The sequence below is a fragment of the Molossus molossus genome, unplaced genomic scaffold, assembly GCF_014108415.1.
Source record: "Molossus molossus isolate mMolMol1 unplaced genomic scaffold, mMolMol1.p scaffold_m16_p_7, whole genome shotgun sequence".
NCBI lineage: Eukaryota > Metazoa > Chordata > Mammalia > Chiroptera > Molossidae > Molossus > Molossus molossus.
In genome coordinates this window covers 10,881,875-10,899,858 of record NW_023425401.1, presented here as the reverse complement: position 1 = coordinate 10,899,858, position 17,984 = coordinate 10,881,875, and the positions used below count along the sequence as shown (strand labels likewise).

Sequence of the window (17,984 nt, the reverse complement as noted above, 5' to 3'; positions counted from 1 at the left end):
AAGGAGAATTAAGGTAGCAGATGGGATGAAGGGTGCTAATCAGCAGACTTTAAGATGGGAACATGATCATGGATCATGTGTTGGCCTAATATAATCACAAGGATCCTTATAAGAGGAAGAGGAGACAGAAGAATCAGAGATGGCAGTCTGAGAAGGACTTGACCTGATTTGCTGGCTTTGATGATGGAGGAATGGGGCTAAGAGCCAAGGAACATGTGTGGTTTCTGCAAGCTGGGAAAGTAGAAGAAACAGATTCTCCCATAGAGCCTTCAGAAGGCTGACACTTTGATGTTAGCCCCAATGAGACCTATTTAGACGTCTGACCTCCAGAACTATAAGAATGAGACCCATTTAGACGTCTGACCTCTGGAACTGTAAGATAATACATTTGTGTTGTCTTACGTCACTAAATTTGTGGCAACTTTTTACAGCAGCGTAGGAAACCAATACACCATCCATTTAAGTTCTTAATTTCAACAATAATGCATTTGCTGTCTAAGAGTCTTTGGTTCTATTTCTAGTTTCTTGGCCATTTTTAACACTCTCTTGTTCTTTGCTGATTTCATCATTTAAAAAAATGCATATGTCATTAATTTTTGGTTTTCATTAAACTTTTTATTTTGAGATAATTATAAATTCACATGCAGCTTTCAGAAATAATGCAGAGAGATCCATGTACCCTTAACCTAATTTCTCCCAATGGTAACATCTTATAATATCACATCCAGGATGTTGCTGTTGATACAGTCAAGATATAGAACATTTCCATCACTACAAAGATCCCTCATGTTGGCTTTTTATACCGTATCACCACCTCTTTAACCACTGGCAACTACTGATCTGTTCTCCATTTCTATAATTTGTCATTTCAAGAATGTTATGTAAATGGAAGCATACGGTATGTAACATTTGGGGGTTGTTTTTGTTCACTCAGCATAATTCTCTGGAGATTCATCCAGGTCATATCAATAGTTCTTTCCTTTTTCTTGGTGAGTAAATAGTATTTCACAGTACTACCACAGATTGCTTAACCATTCACAAATTAAAAGACATCCGGGTTATTTCCAGTTTGGCGCTATTATGAATAAAGCTGCTACAGACATTCATGTATAGGTTTATTTGAACATAAGTTTTCATTTCTACAGGATAAATGCCTGGGCGTCCAACTGCTGGGTATTATTGTAGGTGCATGTCTAGTTTCTTAAACTGTCAAACTGTTTTCCAGAGTAGCTGTACCATTTTACATCCCCACCAGCAAATGTATGAGTGATCAATGGTTAGATGGATAAATTGTGATATACTCATACAATAGAATATGATACAGCCATAAAAAAGAATGAAGTGCTGATGTATGCTAAATGTTGGTGAACCTCAAGGACAGTGTGCTAAGTGAAAGAAGCCAGACACAAAATGTCACATATTGTATGATTCCTTTTACATGAAATGTCCAGAATAGATGAATCCAGAAACAGAAAGCAGATTGGTGGATGCTGGGGAATGAGGGGAGGAATGGGAGTAACTGCTTAATGGATATAGGTTTTCCTTTGGGGTGATGAGACCTTTGGAAGTAGACAGAGCTGGTGGACAACACTGTGAATGTATTAAATGCCACCGAATTGTTCACTTTAAAATGGTTAGCTTCATGTGTGAATTTCATCTCAAAAAAGTTAAAGAAAGGCAGTTGTAAACGCTATTATGTTTTTTTACAGTGTCCATGTATTCATTGATTTTTCTGTGTTTATCTTGTATGCCGTGACTTTACTGAACTCACTTATTAATTCTTAGGGATACTTTTGGTAGATTCCTAGAGATTTTCTACGTAGACAATCATATCATCTATAAATAGGGACTGTTTAATGTATTGTTTTCCAATCTATGCCTTTCACTTTCTTTTCTTGCCTTATTTCACTGGCTAGAACTTCCAGCAGTTTTAAAGTTGTTATGGGGAGAAGAGGAGGTGGTTCCCTACTAGGCCTTTTTTTAACACTACTCTGGTAGTGGTGGCAGAAGACCAGGTTAGGGAAACTTGTTATACAGCCTGGTGAGGGTAGAAGTCTAGGTCCCCTCCTGACCTTGACTGGCTAGAAGTGGTGATGGTGGGATGTACACAGTTTTTCTCTGTGGTTTGGCTGAAGTAGAGAATTTAGTCTCTAGAAGTTGTCTGTCTTGCTAGACGACCTGTTTTCTACTCCTTTCCCTAGATAGAGCAGCCTTTAGTATTGCTATTTTCTGTCTCTGCTCATTGGTGCTTTTGGGTTGCTGGCTTCTCCAGCTACAAGGCTGAGATGTGTGATGCAAAAGAAAACCCGGGGAATTCAGGACCATGCCATGCCTTGGTCCAGAGGTCCCTGGCTAGTCTGTCCTCTCTCCAGCTTGCAGTCTCCTGTTTGTTTTCTATAGAATGTTCATGGATTTTAGTGGTACTTAACTGAAGGAACAGGGAAGAGTATGTTTACTCAACCTTCCCAGAAGTCAACATCACCATATATATTTATTTTATATTGCTTTTGATCATTTCAATCTCAAAACCTTGGGGATCTACATGTTTATGTTCCCACTCATGATGTACCATTTTCCTTATTATCTTTAAAATTTTTAAGTGGAAATCCTGAGGACTTAAACTAGGATTGCTTATTTCAGAGGGTTTGCATCTGCTTCTGTTGGGAGCCACACGGCTAACTGGAGATCATTTTAGTTCTCAAGGGTCCTCGTTTCAGAGAATTCTCGGGTTGTTTCCCTGTGGCAGCAGTGGTGTTAGTCTAGTTCCAGGGCTGTTATTGGCATTTGTACCCAAGGATATAAGGGTCATTTGTTTACTAGTGCTATCTTTTAAGCTCAGTTTATCTTCTTTCTTTTTTGTGGGAGAGGGATTGGTACACTTTGAAGATTATCCTTATTTTCTTACAAGCCCAGAAATGCTTTTCAAAAACAATGATCGTTATGGTTTATCCATGGACTAGTTTGTATTGTGGTTTACAGGGCCCAAATCACTGGTAGAAACGGAAATCCCTTATGTACAACATTTGGTAGTATCTCCTTGACAGTGACTGGAAAAACTACGCCTCATGATAACAAGATCTTTTTTAAAGGCCAGACATGAAGGTTTTATTGCTAGTCTTCTAAACTCTTTAATGAAAGCTGCCATTTTGGGTGAGATAGAGTGTTAGAGTAATATTCGGTTTTTATTTCTACAGCAAAACTGAGCCTTGTCCACTGCATCACCATAACTGGGTTCCAGGTCACTGAGAAACTTGGTTGTCTTTGGACCAGTTAAGACCTGGAGGAAACTAGAACATTGGAGGGTATACTTGAAAATAGTGAAGTATAACAGCTGTAAATCATGGTCTGACCTGCAGTCTGTGGCTCAGTGTCACCACACAATCGTAGCTGTCGCTGGAAAGTCCTTTGGCCATTTTCCCCAGTAGAACAAACCAAATCTTTACTTTATGCTTCTGAAGCTAATTCACTCGCATCCCAGTGGCCTGTTTGGAGGTCCAGCTCCCTGCATTTCCGACAGAGGAGAGTTTTTGATAAGCAGGATTGCTTTATTCATGATTCTTCTTTCCTCCGTTTATTCAGTTAATAAATGTCAGGTGAGCCAAGAATCAAACTGTAACTTCCGGAAAACATTCTGTCCTCATCTTGCCTCCTCTAGTTCAAAATCCCATTTCAAGGGCAGCCCTGAACAAACTTAATTCTTCAATAAGGACAATAATGATTGCTAATATTTATGATATGCCAGGTTCTATTCTAAGCTCATTACATATATTTACTCCTCAAAACAATCCTAAGCCAGAGGTGTCTGGCTGTCCCCACTCTACCGGTGAGGAAGCCGAGGCAGAGGGTCAGATAGAGACAGAGGTGGAACTGAGCCGGTCCTGGGCTGCCCGGTCCAGTCTGCCCAGTAACCCTCCCGCAGCGGACTGCACACGGCCCAGGGCAGACCCACTGTGTGTGACGACCGGACTCTCTAACAAAATGACGTGAAATGCTTCAGTGGGAATCCAGGCTAGACCACAAGCACATGGATTCCTCGAAGAAAAGTAGGCCAGCTTTTAAATTTAAAAAACATTTTCAACTGTCTCTGCAGTTTGCTTGCTCGTATTAAGCTGATAAAAAAGAAAAAAAATTCCAGAGCAGAGCCATTCACCAGCAATGTCATTAAGTTGCAAATCTATCCTTTGTCACAGCAAGAACACCCTTCAGATCAACTCAAGAAAATAACTTCACAGAAAAGTGCTCACAGAAGAAGTCCCCACATCCATGTATCATGCATTCCAGCACTTCGTGTCCCCTCTGCAACTGCCTCAGTCCTAACCCAGTTCCTTTTTATAGTCTGAAAACAAGGAATCACTCAAGTGAGATGTCCCTTCAGAGCACTGTTGAAAATATATTAAACGGAGAGATATCCCAGATCCCTGTTCCAAATGTTAAAAATATATTAAATGGGCACATAGAGAAAATATCCATAGGTATAGTCTATATCACGTTCTAACAAGTTTTCTTTTCCCCTTTTTTGATAATGTCTTCGATTTCTTCTGAGACGCTCCCTTTGTAGTCATTTGGTTCTATCGCATTTAACTTCTTCTGATACTCCGGTGGCAAGCCATTCTCTTTTGCACCCATGCAAACGACCTAGAAATGGTAAAAGTAAACAAAAAGACCTCTTTTAGGTAGGAACATAATTTAACTTAGAATACCACAGCTTTATTTGCAGTATCGAAGCATGAAATATCAGCTGTCAGACAATTTTACAATAACTCTAGAGCCAGCAATCACAGAACAAAATGGAGACACGGTCACGCCTTTTACAATGAGGAAGCATGTGCACAGTTTTCAAAGCCCCGTGGTGGGTCCTCATGGCATCAATGTTCCTTAAGAATATGACTTAAAGTATTTTTATATTAAGGGAAAAAACTTATTGTATAGACATTGCATGATCTTTTAAGAAAAACTATCATTCTGCCCTGGCTGGTTTGGCTCAGCGGTTAGAGCATCGGCCTGCGGTCCAGAGAGACCCAGGTTTAGTTCCCGCTAAGGGCATGTCCTTTGGTTGCAATTTGTCCCCGGCCCTGGTTGGGTCGTGCGGGTGGCAGCCACTTGATGTGTCCCTTTCACGTCGATGTTTCTCTCTCTCTCTCTCTTCCTCTCTCTCCCTCCCATTCTGTCTGAATAAAGAATGAAAAAACGTCCTCGGGTGAGGATAAAAAGAAAAAAGAAAAAATATCATTCTTTAAAAAAAATTAAAGTTTACAGGGAGCAATGTTATTATTTTTAAAAATGTTTTGAATTTTTAGAGAGAAGAAGAGAGAGAGAGGAAACATCGATGTGAGAGAGAAACATTGATCGGCTGCCTCCTGCACACCCCCATTGGGGATCAAGCCTGTAACCCGGGCATGTGCTCCAGCTGGGAATCGAACCGGGACCTCTCAGTCCATGGGAGGATGCTCAATCCACTGAGCCACACCGGCCGGGCTACAGGGAGCAATTTTGGTTGAATCCCAGGGTCTAGTCTACCTCTGAACTAGACATGAGGAAATAAAGGGCAGCGGTATTCAGGGTACTTCGCAGACTCACACCGGGCTAATCCTCCAGGCCCCACACTGGAAAAGTCCAGAGCCAACCCAGGAACTGGGTCACCCATCTGAGTGCCATGTTCTGATTGGGCCTGCTAACAATACCTAAGTTTCGGTTTCTGAAACGAGTGTTGCGGTCTCTACCCCACATTTTTCCTCTTGGGCTTGTGGTGAGTGTGAATTTATTTTTTCTATGTAGGGATGGAAAATATTTCAGTAGTAGGAAATATATTTTTCCCCATTAAAATTAATCTTGGTGTTCATGTTTTGTAGAGAAAAAAAAAAAAGAATGATTACAAAAGCCTGTGTATAGAAAGAAAATACATGTTTAGAATCAAGATTCATATATTTCTAAAATCTTTTTTTTAAATAAAGTTTTAGGAACATAGTTCTCCCATTACAAATAAACCTGAACACTGCACTTCTGGTAAATAACTATAATTTCTGTATTTAAAATGTTTGATTAAAGTGAATTATTCATGTAGAATTTAAAATCCACAAAGCTTTGAAAAAACAAGATATTCTTTAGTTCAGCTCAGTAAAAATTAAGAGGAATCACCAAAAGTCTTAGTAAGCAGCTTACCTTTTTATACTGGGGTGAAGGCGCTGCGCTTTCATAATTTCTCATCTGATAACTTCGACAGGTTATTTGTTTTCCTTCTTGAGTGTAAACATTAATTTCTATCGGGGCATATGTTCCACTATTAACCCCTTCTTGCCTGAAACCAGAACAGCCACATTTTAACCACACTTGACTTAGCCAAGTTTGTTTACTGGATTAAGAACGTAACTATATAGGGATGTATTGCTCCCTCTGTGCTTTGGGATATAGTAGAACATACTATACCACTGCCACATCAAAAGTAAACAGCATTTCAGTTAGAAAACCTGAGACTGACTCCTACTTGCTATACTTCTAACAGATCTCTGTATTTATCCTATGTAATAACATGCTTCAATGCAGTTTTCATCTTTATATACCAGGAACATTGCTCCTAGGCTCCAAAAAGTGGACGGTGTGTTCCAATAGCAGAACATCAGCCCGAGAAGAGCAGAGGACACTCATTCTCATTCACAGGTGAGGGAGGCACCAGCACGTCAGATAATCTGCTCTTCTCGGATCCTACTCTTCTCTGCCACCTTTCCTTGTACTAAATGCTCTGCCCCACGACTCACGGGAATTCTAGTTATACAAAAGATCAAAGCATTCCTAGCATGTTGTTAAAGTTTTTACAAATCATCATTCCTTTTTACGGATTCAACTGCCATCATTAAGAATTCGTTTTCAAAAACTGGCTCTAATGAAAAGTGAACAAATGCTTTTGAAATCAATATGCATATGTAACAATTACAGAAATCTTCATGCTTCTCCACCATATGGATCTACAAAGATTTTTATAAGACAACCAGAATGGAAATAAGGACTTCCATCTTTTACAGAAGAGATTACACATGTCACCCCCAAATCTCTATCAGAAAGTGTGACCCTTCTAGGCTTTTCTCTTTAGGAAATGCACAGTATACCTTCCATGTTAACGCCAAACTATAAAGAATATGTCTGTAGTATATGGTTTTGAAAACCAACACACACACACACACACACACACACACACGCACATCCCTGCATATGATCCACTTTTGGAATTTGTCATTATTTAATTTATAATTAGAAGCCACCTACTTATCCAGAGAACTTAAATTGCTTTTGTTCATTTTCCATACTACTCCCCACACTTCATCGCCAGGACTTTGATAAATGGTGGCTATACCTCCATGCCAAGTTTCACTTGTTTTGCCTTGGGAATTGCCAAAGTCAAGCTTAAAATCCTACAAAGAAAACCAAAGTGATATGATCAATATTCTCTTGAACCAAAATTTCCCTCCTCAAAATAAAAAAATTACCTTGAACTTCATGCAAATAAACATAAACTTTGAGTTCCTTCTATGTGTAAATAGCTGTGGAAAATACAAAGTTAAACAAACAAGAACCCAGATCTCAAGGACTGTATGTATTGTTTCATATTTTTCTTTAAAAATGAAATGTATGTTGAATATATATAGTATCTTACCATAAACAAAAGGTTTAAGGGGGAAGAAAAATCTCATAACCCAAATGCCTTAACACTATTTTTGAAAATTACTTCCCAGTTTATTTACACATAGATTTTAACTTAGAGGCAACCATAGTGTACATAATTATTGAAACTGAGTGAAGACTACATAGGGGTTATAATATTCTCTCTACTTCTGTGTATGTGAAGAGTATCCTACTAGCATATATCACCATGTTTGCCCTAAGGGAGCTGGCATTTGCAGGTGACTTGTATATTTATGAATACTAAGCTAATATTTGTAAACTGTACTAATACATCTTGTACATAATAATCCTAAAAGCAGCTATCACGTACTGGAGAACTACTGGGTATTATGCACTGTGCTATGAGCTTTACATGGACTCTCATTTTTATCCTAATAACCTTATTATACCCATTTCACAGCAAGAAAAATTGTGGCTTACAAAGATTAAGCAACTTGCCTAAGGCCTTACAATTAGTAAGTAATGGAACCAGGTTTCCATTTTAGCTTCTTCCCTTAGAGAGAGGACATAGTTCCAGGAGATGAAAAATCCTTACTTGGCTGTTTGGTCTAGGAAGATTCCTTTCCATCTTTCCATAAATTAGTTTCCTTAATAATACATTTTAAAAGGCTGGACTAGATAGTAAGTCTAAAGTTTACATTTTATCTCTGTCACCTTTATTTTCTTAAAAACTTTGTCAGATATTTTAGGAAAAAGGTTGTTTTGAGTGACCAGTACCTTCAACTGGTATACCGGGCATTCTAGGATCAACTGTCCCATCAGAGGATCTGATAAAAGTCACAGCCACACTCGTCTACTGCTAAATCCAAGAGCGATCTTCATTCTTCATCTTGTTCCACTCCTCAGCTGCTTCTGACATACTTAACCAACCCATCTTGACCTGCCTTCATCCTGACTTTCAGACTGTTTCTTGATCTCAATTCCCTTTGCCAAGTCCTCTTCCACTACATGATCTTTAAATGTTGGGGTTTCTAAGGGCTCAGTTTAGGCCCTTTTCTCTGTTTATTCAATGGTTTGCGCAAGACAATCTCATCCCCTTCAATAGCTTCAAATACCATCCAATATTCCAGTCATCATTTAATCCAGCCCAAATCTCTCTCTGATCTTCAAAAGTACTTAGAACAAGCCTAGCACACATTGAGTACTTAATAAATTTTCACTAATATTTTTTGCTCACTTGGATTTAAAACAAACATCTCAAACTCAGTACGTTCAAACTGAGCTGGGTTTTCCCCCAAAACCTGATTCTTCTCTTTACCAACGTGGCCATCACCCACCCTGTTATTACACAATGACCTTTGTCATCCCTATTATCTCCTCCTCCCTTCATAATCAATCACTAAGATGACAGTTACCTCCTAAATATCTCCCAAATCCACCTACTCTCCACTGCTACTGCTCAGGGCCATAATCTTTAGGATGGACTGTACAAAAAGCTTTCTAACTGGGCTTCCCACATCCACTGTTGCCCCCTCCCCCTTCCAATCCATTTTCCACAGCAACCGCATGAGCTTTCAAAGATGAAAATCTGGCCCTGACTGGTTTGGCTCAGCGATTAGAACATCGGCCCGTAGACCAAAGAGGCTCGGGTTCGATTCTGGTCCAGGGCACATACCTCAGGTGCAGGCTGGGGTCATGCAGGAGGCAATCAATCCATGTGTCTCTCTCACATCAATGTTTCTCTCTCTCTCCCTCATGCTCTATCTGAAGATAAATGGAAAAATATCCTTGGGTAAGGATTAAAAACAATTTTTTTTTTCAAAGATGAAAATCTGATCTTTCCTTTGCTTAAATTCTACAATGGGTCTTTTCATGCTCTTAAAATAAAAACCAGTCTCCTTTGGCACCTGTGGTCTTGCAACACACGAACCTTCGTGACCTCTGCAGTCCTCCTGCTACATCTTCTTCATGAACTAGCTTCTCTGGAGGTCTTTCCTTCTGCTTGCTTCTTCCCTCCCCCAATCAGGCAGGTCTCCACTTAAAAATCACATTTTCTGGAAGAGTTTTACTGAGCATCCCAGTTAGGTCAGGTCTCCATCCACATCATGCAATCTCATAGCACACTGTATATCTTCTTAAAAGAAAAAACAAAAAAAGACCACTTTTTTTTGGAGCAGTTTTAGGTTCACAGCAAAACTGAGAGGAAGTCTCCTTTTTAGGACTAACCATACCTGTAACTGGATAATCATTTGCTTGCTAGTTCTTCCCCTCATCTCAACTATAAGTACCTGAACTTCTTTTCCACATTTGAGGAATTCCCTACTTTATGCGTCTGCGGGATAGAGAGTGCCAGAACCAGAGTCCCAGTTTTGAAGCTTTAAATGCCAGAAATTGGTTCTCTCAGATTTTCTTGGACACATGGCCAAAATTTAGCCGATCTGGACACCGCCCGGGGCTTTGAATTATACCCAAGGACAGCAGAAACTCCACCCTGGTGGTGGCAGTCACCTCTGGGTTTCAGGATCTGCAGGGGTTACTGACAGTGGCAAGCAGGGTCCAGGACAGGTGGTGCTGGTGATGCATGAGGCAGTGTTCATGTTTACCTCGTTGGGCAGGGGCGCAGCAGTGGCCTTCTGGGCTGCTTCTGTCTGTGGCACTGGCTGTATTACGGTGGCTGCGCCTCCCTTTATGCCTGCCTGCTTTGTGGGCTTTGTGGGCTTTGTGGTCCTAACCTCCTGGTCATTCTGCAAGCTCTCCAACAGCCTTTCAACACGATGTTTTTCTGCTTAGATCAGCCGCTTTCTGTTGTTTGCAACTAAGAACCCTGATAATGACAGCAAAGACCGTGTTTGTCTAGTTCAACAAGCCAAAGGTTTTGTAACATAATTTGTCTGTGTTTCTCCTATAGCCTGGGAGGTCCTCAAAGCAGCTAGCTTAACTCAGTCATCTTTGTGTCTCCAGGGACGTGCTGGAGATACATGTACTAAATAAATGAATGGACTGAACTGAAGAGCAGTGATTTCCCCCAAGGTGGGTTCTGGTTCATCCAGCCATTTCACTGAGCACAGCCCTTTCTAGGAATAAGACTGGGTTCCAGCTTTTAGGGCCTCTCAGAGTGGGGGGTGGGGGTGGGGGTGGGGTGAGAGGCAGGTAAACGGATTTTTACAATACCAGGTGGCAATTCCAGTAACAAAGGAATGCACAGCACAGACAGCAACGGATTCCCTGGCTGGGATCGCAGAAAGCTTCTCAGAGATGTCAAATGAATGGATTCTGTGAGGATGCCCCTAGGTGCGTGGACAGGAGGGGCCAGGTGTGGGAAGGAGCAGCTGTAGAAACGTTGGGAGGGGAGCTGAGGCAGCCCGAGGGCGCACCGTTGCTGGGTGGCAGCGCTCCGCAGGGGTCAAGCGTGGGGCCGGGAGGGCGGGGTGGGCTTGCCCAGAGGGCAGCAGCCAGAAGGTGAAGACACGACGTAGTCGTAGGGGGAAGGGCGGCGTTCCTGGCGCCCTCGTCCGCGGCGGGGCACAACGTCGCAGAGGCCGGGCGGGGAGCACTGACCTGCAGGCGGGCCACACAGCAGAAGGCGGCCGAGGGGTTTCGGAGATGGATCCGCTCGCTCAGCAGGTTGCTGCCATAGGCGAAGTACAGAAAACTCTCCTCTTCCTGGCCCTGCTGGTCCTCGCAGCCCGAGTTCGCCATGTCCCGCCAGACGCCTGTACGTCCCCGGCGTAAGCAGCAGGGGCTTGGAGAGAGGACGGCGATTGCAGCCGGGTGCCCGGTGACACCAGCTCAGTGGCACCCGCCACTGGAGTTAGGGGAAAGGTGGGGTGTGCGGGCGGGGCGAGTCGGGTGCGAGCGCTCTTCTGATTGGCTATAGGCATCAACGACGCTAGTCGCCCCTTCTGATTGGCCAAGTCCACCGCCTCTCTCCACTTTCCACTTGGACTCGGAAATGCTCCGTCCAGAGGTGACCGGGGTCTGATTCCTCATTGGACACGCTCCTGTCTTGGCCCGCCCCCGTGGTCAAGACGGCCTCTGATTGGCTAGTGGTCGGGCGCTACGCGGAGGCAGGTTAGGCCTCGTGGTCTCGGTTCGGGGGTCGTGGTACGTGGGTCCCAGCCAGGTTTTCTCACCTTCGTGCGTGGGCTGGGGGCGGGCGCGTTTGGTTACGTGGCCGGTGTGTGATTTAGGGAGTTGTGGGCCGATTTGAGGTGAAACTTCGGCCCTGTTTCCGCATTCGGCAGCTCGACTCCGGCCGGGTTTGGAGGAGGCGGTGAGGACGGGTCTGTTCACCCCACACGCTGGTTTCCGCATCCCCAGCCCTGATGGTCTCCCTGATACCTTTTCTAGGGACCCTTTGCCTCCTGGAGAAGCCCCTCTGAACGTCTCCGGCTCCCTTCCCTGACGCTGCCGGTTGGTGTAAGTATTAAAGGAGAAATTTGTCCATGTCATTAAGTGCAAAATCTCCAGTGTAAAATAAGATACAGAAGTATAAAAACAGTGGAATAAAACCCTGTATTGTTAACTTTGAAATGAAGGTATTAGTAGGAACTCGGGGACTAGAAGCAATATCCTTGACACCCAGATTTTGACCTCTAAATACCAGTCTCCGCTAGAAGGTACAGGGCTCCCTGGAGGAAGGGCTGAGGCCAGGTCAGGAACTGGGAATGAATGAGTGCTTGGAATATCTGGACAGAAAGTCGGGAAATATCCAAGAAAAATTAGGTCCTTTAAAAAGACATGGGAGCCAGCTTGAAGGGGTGCCCACTGGCCAAAGTTAGAACAATTTGAGCATCAACTTTAAAAACTTCAGTTGATTGAAAATGTCAAACAAATAAAAGTCATTTTCCGGAAAGAGTGGGCCAAGTCTAAAAAAACAACAATTTTTTTAAAACCCCATTCATGGTACTGGTGGTGACTGTTATACCAACTCTACTCTGAGAAGTGGTAATTGAAGAAAATAAACATTTATCCTGCCTTTCTAGTTGCAGGTGTATTTCAAAGTAATTAGATAGTCCCAGTTGATGTGAAAACAGTTCTTCTTACAAAAATATGCCAGCTAAATAATGTGAAATGAATGATCGAAAGTCACCATTTTGTAGACTGTAATGACTGACTCATTGCCAGCATCATGAATGAAACCATTTGGTGAAAGGGCAGTAGGAAGCAGAGTAATAACATGTGCACAATTATTCCCCAGGGGTAACTTGCTGGTCATCACTGGGAAAACAATGACACTGGAAAAATTTAGTCACTCCCACCTTAACATAGATGAATCTTATCATCACTAAACGTGGACCAACCTGACATTCTGTGTCTCCAGCATCGTCTGTGAGTATTCTTTAACTGCAACATAACATAATCAAGCAGGAACTACAGGATTGAAGGAAAAAAATGACACCCAGAGGAAAAAACTAAAGCAAATGATAGGACATTCTGCAGAACAAATAGCTTAGTCTTTTAAATTAAGTCAGTGTCATTAAGAAAAATAAAGCCCTTCCCTGCATTTGTTGGGCTGCTGCTCGTCCGGAATCATGGTGCCGTTACTGTGGAAGGGGCTGGTGGGCATCGGCCTTTTTGCTCTAGCCCACTCGGCCTTCTCTGCTGCGCAGCATCGCTCTTACATGCGATTAACAGAAAAGGAAGACGAATCGCTGCCAATAGATATAGTTCTTCAGATACTTCTGGCCTTTGCAGTTACCTGTTATGGTATAGTTCATATTTCAGGGGAGTTTAAAGACATGGATGCCACTTCAGAACTAAAAAATAAGACATTTGACACGTTAAGGAATCATCCATCATTTTATGTATTTAATCATCGTGGTAGAGTACTGTTCCAGCCTTCGGATACAGCAGATTCTTCAAACCAAGATGCGTTGTCCTCTAACACATCGTTGAAGTTACGAAAACTTGAATCACAGCATCGTTAAGATTTTTACAAATCAACAACAGGACAGGACACAGAGCTGGAATATTGGAGTTTGGGGTATAAAACACCTCCCCCATTGGTACTTATATTGATCTTTCAGACCTACTTTTAAAAAGTCTATGCCCCTTGTTTTTATACTGTTCATCAAATCATTGATGCAGTATAAATTATCTGTAAAATGAGTTTTTGGTCTTTAGAGTTTTTTTCATTTAAAACAAATTTGCATATTTTGTAAAAGTCACTGTTTTGAACACATTTCTTTGAAAAAAATGTTTATGTTTTTGTAATCGTTTTCTTAGATTTCTTTTGCACTACAGTTTTTAGGATCCTTTTGTAAACATTGTGATGACTGTATGTTACAGCAAGAATGATAGTAAAATGGTCTTTAGTTCTTAACGACAAATGGAGTTCTCGAAAGAGATTAAAAAAGGTGACTTATCAGTTTTTCTTATGCCCCCTAAAAAGTAGCTCAGCTTTAGCATATACTTGCTACTTTTTAATTTATCCTTTATTTCTCACCCCACCTGACTCCCATGTACCTTCTAACATCAATTATTTTGTTTCATCACTTCTCTGGGGTTCTTTGTGCAGTGAGCAATTTTTTTGTGTCAGCAATTCTTTGTCATAACAAATATATTTAACAAACTCAACTTGATGTAAAGCTACTGTGTTCTCTTCATTTATCTGTAAACAATTTCCCTAATTGGTTATATAGTATAAGAATAGTTGGAGATAGACCAGAAAGACCCTTTGATTAATTATCTGGCCTATGTAGAAGAATAATAATCACTGAGGAAGCCTGATTATCATTAGCCAGTTTAACTTATTCAAAGACTGTTATTTTATTGCATACTATACTATTGAATTAGTAAAAATAAATGTGTCATTAAAGGTAGACTTCAAAGGAATTGGGCCAAAAATGTTCTAAATGTTTGGAACTACTATCTTAAATTTTTAAATAAATTAACATCATTTAAGAAATTGTTCTGTGGCTTTTGACTTGTAGCAGGCTTAGAGTTTTCCATCTTCGTTGTATGTTACTAAAGATGAGGATGAGGATACAGAGGAGAACTTTTTTAGGAACGGTAATTTTAGTTTTAGGGAAATTTGACTAACACTTTGATCTGCAGAAAGCTTAACATTTTTTTTTGTAGAGAACTTTGCTTTTACTGAATTCTGCAGGTATGAAAACACTGCTTATGTTGAATTGTATAAATGTAAAGGGAATAATCAGGCAGATTTGAAAAAGAAATGGACTTTAGGCAAGAGTCATGACTGTGTGATGCCCTCATGCTTGGTGGCATGTTCTCCACTAGAAATGGACCTCGGCCTCTTCGGTTCTGTCTGGTAATGCACAGCCCCAAAGCAGCAGAGGATTTTGTTATTGGGCTTTTACTGTTCAGTTTTGTTTTGCCAACCTAGTCTGTCTATGGAGAATTAACTCTGCTCTCTAAGGAAAACAAAGTTAGAAATCTTCTGATAACCTAAAATTAGGAGAGTTAAAAATGTGAAGTCAGAGTTTAAAAGTGGTGATAATAGAATCAAAATTCTAGCCCTGGCTGCTTTGGCTCAGCGGTTAGAGCGTCGGCCTGCGGTCCAGAGAGACCCGGGTTCGGTTCCCGCTAAGGGCACGTACCTCGGTTGCAGTTTGTCCCCGGCCCTGGTTGGGTCGTGCGGGTGGCAGCCACTCGACGTGTCCCTTTCACGTCGATGTTTCTCTCTCTCTCTCTTCCTCCCTCTCTATCTAAACAAACAAAACAAACAAACAAAGCAGAATCAAAATTCTATAGGGTGTGAGAAACAGCCCCTTTCATCAGGTTGTCATACACGTGTCCTCTGGGATGACTGGATTCCCAAGAGCCTCTTGTTTCCTTCTCTTGGGGTTGTCTTTCCTGACATGTTTTAATAATAAGGTTATTAAGATGTAACTCACATACCTTACAGTTCACCCATTTAAAAAGCACAGTTTGGTGATTTTGTAATATCGTCAGTCACTAGTTGTGCAGCCATGACCACAGTCAATTTGAGAACAGTGTCATCACCCTCAAAAGAAACTCTGTACCCTTTAGTAGTCATATCTCATTTCCCCCCAATACTTCCCAGCCCCGAGCAACCACTAATCTATTTTCTGCCTTCTCTGATTTGCCTGTTGTGGTCCTTGAATATAAATGGATTCGTTCCGTATTTGGTCTTTCATGAACAAATACGGTTTTGTTCTGTAAGGAGTGGAAACAGTTTGTCACCTTGAGAACTGTGGTTGCTGTGAAAGGGAGTGGTTGGTGAAATCAGTGGGTGTAAGGACAGGGGGTCAGATAACCTCCCAGGTTTCTTAGTCAACCTTATGCTAAGTAGTTTTGCCTCATAACCAAGCATTCACGATACACACATTTGGCTAGTCTCTAGAATGGATTTTGCAATCTTTGCCTGCCCAGTCAGGAAAGTCCTGCTAAAAACGATGCCAAGTAATTTGACAAATAATTGATAGAGCAGTTTTCAGGCACGTCTCACTTTGCTAGCAGCTTGTCTATCTTGGGCCCAGTGAGCTTCCCAAATGTCTTTAATTTCCTCTAGTGAACTTCTGCTCTTTTTCCACTGTGCACCACAGGACTGGTGGCGATTTGGGTGCGTCATAATAGTGCTAAGTGATTAAGTTCAAAATTTTATTTCTAATACTATAAGAGACAATCCACAGCTACCTAGAGTAGTTCCAAAAATGTAGTAAAATGTAGTAATGTGAGCTACTTCAGCCTGCAGTTGTGTATGATTCCAGTGACGTTCAGAAATTTGAACTATTGACTCTGTAGAATACGGAGAGACTCGCTTCTTAATAGCCGGAGAAGCAACTACATGCTGGGGGCTAATGGCCCAGCTACAGAAAACCCAGATCGGGGAAGGTGAATTGGAGGCATGTCGTAACTCCCTAATGATTGTTTCCTGAACTGTAGCTGCTTTTTCAGTGACGTGACAGCATCTTCCCGGTTGTGTGTGGCCCGTCACCATGATGCACTGAGTAGTGTTATTTGTTTGGAGCTTTGATGCCTGTTACACCAAGTTAAATACATTCGTTTGTATATGTTTCCTCTCTTTAAATAACATGCCCTGTCTAATAAATGATTGTCTCACCTTCAAAAAAATAAAAATAAGTAAAAAGCAAGACTGAGCACAGGCTGTTATAGATTAAAAGAAACTTCAGAGCCCGGCTAGTGCGACTTAGTGGATTGAGCAACGTTCTGTGGACTGGAGAGGTCCTGGTTCGATTCCTGGTCAGGGCACATGCCTGGGTTGTGGGCTCTATCCCCAGGGGGGCGTGCAGGAAGCAGTTGATTGATGTTTAGTCAGGGGTGCTGGCCTCTTTTCCCTTCGATTGTTAAATAAAAAAAACAGCCGGTTTGGCTCGGCGGTTAGAGCATCAGCCTGAAGACCAAAGAGTCATGGGTTCGATTCCTGTCAAAGGCATGTACCTTGGTTGTGGTTTGGGCCCCAGCCCAGGTCAGTCATGTGGGAGGCAACCAATTGGTGGTCTCTTTCATAACGATGTTTCTTTTTCTGTCTCTCCCTCCCACTGTGTCTGAAAATAAATGGAAAAATAACCTCGGGTGAGGATTAAACAACAAAACAAAATAACTTCAGAGACATAATAACCAAACGCAATGGCTTACCCTTGGTTCTGGTTTAATAAACGAGATATAAAAGATATTTTGGGGACAGTTGGAGAAATTTGAATGTGGACTAGTGCAGCTATTTCCAGCCTTTTCATCCCACGGCACACGAACTAATTACTAAAGTGCCGTGGCACACCGAACAGTAAATTTTTGCTAATCTAACAACAACAAAAAATAGGCATAATTTTGATTCATTCACGAATCAGCTATTGTTGTGTTGACTGTTGTCATTTTTTTTTATTTAACGATCGAAGGGAAAAGAGGCTAGCACCCCTGACTAAATAGTCAGGTATTGCATGTTTTAACATTTCCCAGCACACCAGTGAAGATTGCTAGACTAGGGTATTAGATGATATTAGATTAGACACTTGTAAAAAATTAGGTGTGATAATGACACTGTGCTTTTGGAGAAAAAAAATCTGGTGTATTTAGGGGTAAAATGTTTGCTATCTATATTTTATTTTAAAATTTCTCTTTATTGATTTTTAGAGAGAGAGGAAGAGAGAGGGTGAGAGAGATAGAAACATCCATGAGAACATTGACGGGCCGCCTCCTGCACACCCCCCACTGGGGATCAGGCCCACAACCTGGGCATGTGCCCTGACTGGGAATTGAACTGGTGACCTCTTGGTGCATGGGTCGATGCTCAACCACTGACCCACACCGGTTGGACTGCTATCTATATTTTAAAATAATTCAGGAAAATAAAAATATGGAAAGTGTTAAATATTAAACTGAGTGATGTATGTATGTATGGTCATTTTATTATTTAATCCTTT

At 41.6% G+C, this 17,984-nt stretch overlaps 2 protein-coding genes across 5 annotated transcripts; one reads left to right on the top strand and one right to left on the bottom strand.

Moving 5' to 3' along the window:
• Window positions 1-619: 619 nt before the first annotated feature.
• GGCT (gamma-glutamylcyclotransferase) lies at window positions 620-11,424 on the bottom strand. Of its 2 annotated transcripts, XM_036247019.1 has the most exons (4): window positions 11,173-11,424; window positions 7,258-7,403; window positions 6,160-6,295; window positions 620-4,635 (listed from the first exon to the last, which is right to left on the bottom strand). In XM_036247019.1, the coding sequence occupies exons 1-4, from the start codon at window positions 11,311-11,313 to the stop codon at window positions 4,492-4,494; spliced, it is 567 nt and encodes a 188-aa protein (XP_036102912.1). In that variant the 5' UTR covers window positions 11,314-11,424; the 3' UTR covers window positions 620-4,491. The 2 variants fall into 2 exon arrangements, with proteins under 2 accessions (XP_036102912.1, XP_036102913.1); XM_036247020.1 differs by lacking the exon at window positions 6,160-6,295.
• Window positions 10,615-14,534, top strand: LOC118620043 (membrane magnesium transporter 1-like). 3 transcript variants are annotated; one of them, XM_036247022.1, is made up of 3 exons: window positions 10,615-10,644; window positions 11,965-12,033; window positions 12,815-14,534. In XM_036247022.1, the coding sequence occupies exon 3, from the start codon at window positions 13,149-13,151 to the stop codon at window positions 13,542-13,544; it is 396 nt and encodes a 131-aa protein (XP_036102915.1). In that variant the 5' UTR covers window positions 10,615-10,644; window positions 11,965-12,033; window positions 12,815-13,148; the 3' UTR covers window positions 13,545-14,534. The 3 variants fall into 3 exon arrangements, with proteins under 3 accessions (XP_036102915.1, XP_036102916.1, XP_036102914.1); XM_036247023.1 differs by lacking the exon at window positions 10,615-10,644 and adding an exon at window positions 10,886-10,905; XM_036247021.1 differs by lacking the exon at window positions 10,615-10,644 and adding an exon at window positions 11,666-11,718.
• The last annotated feature ends 3,450 nt before the right edge of the window (window positions 14,535-17,984 follow it).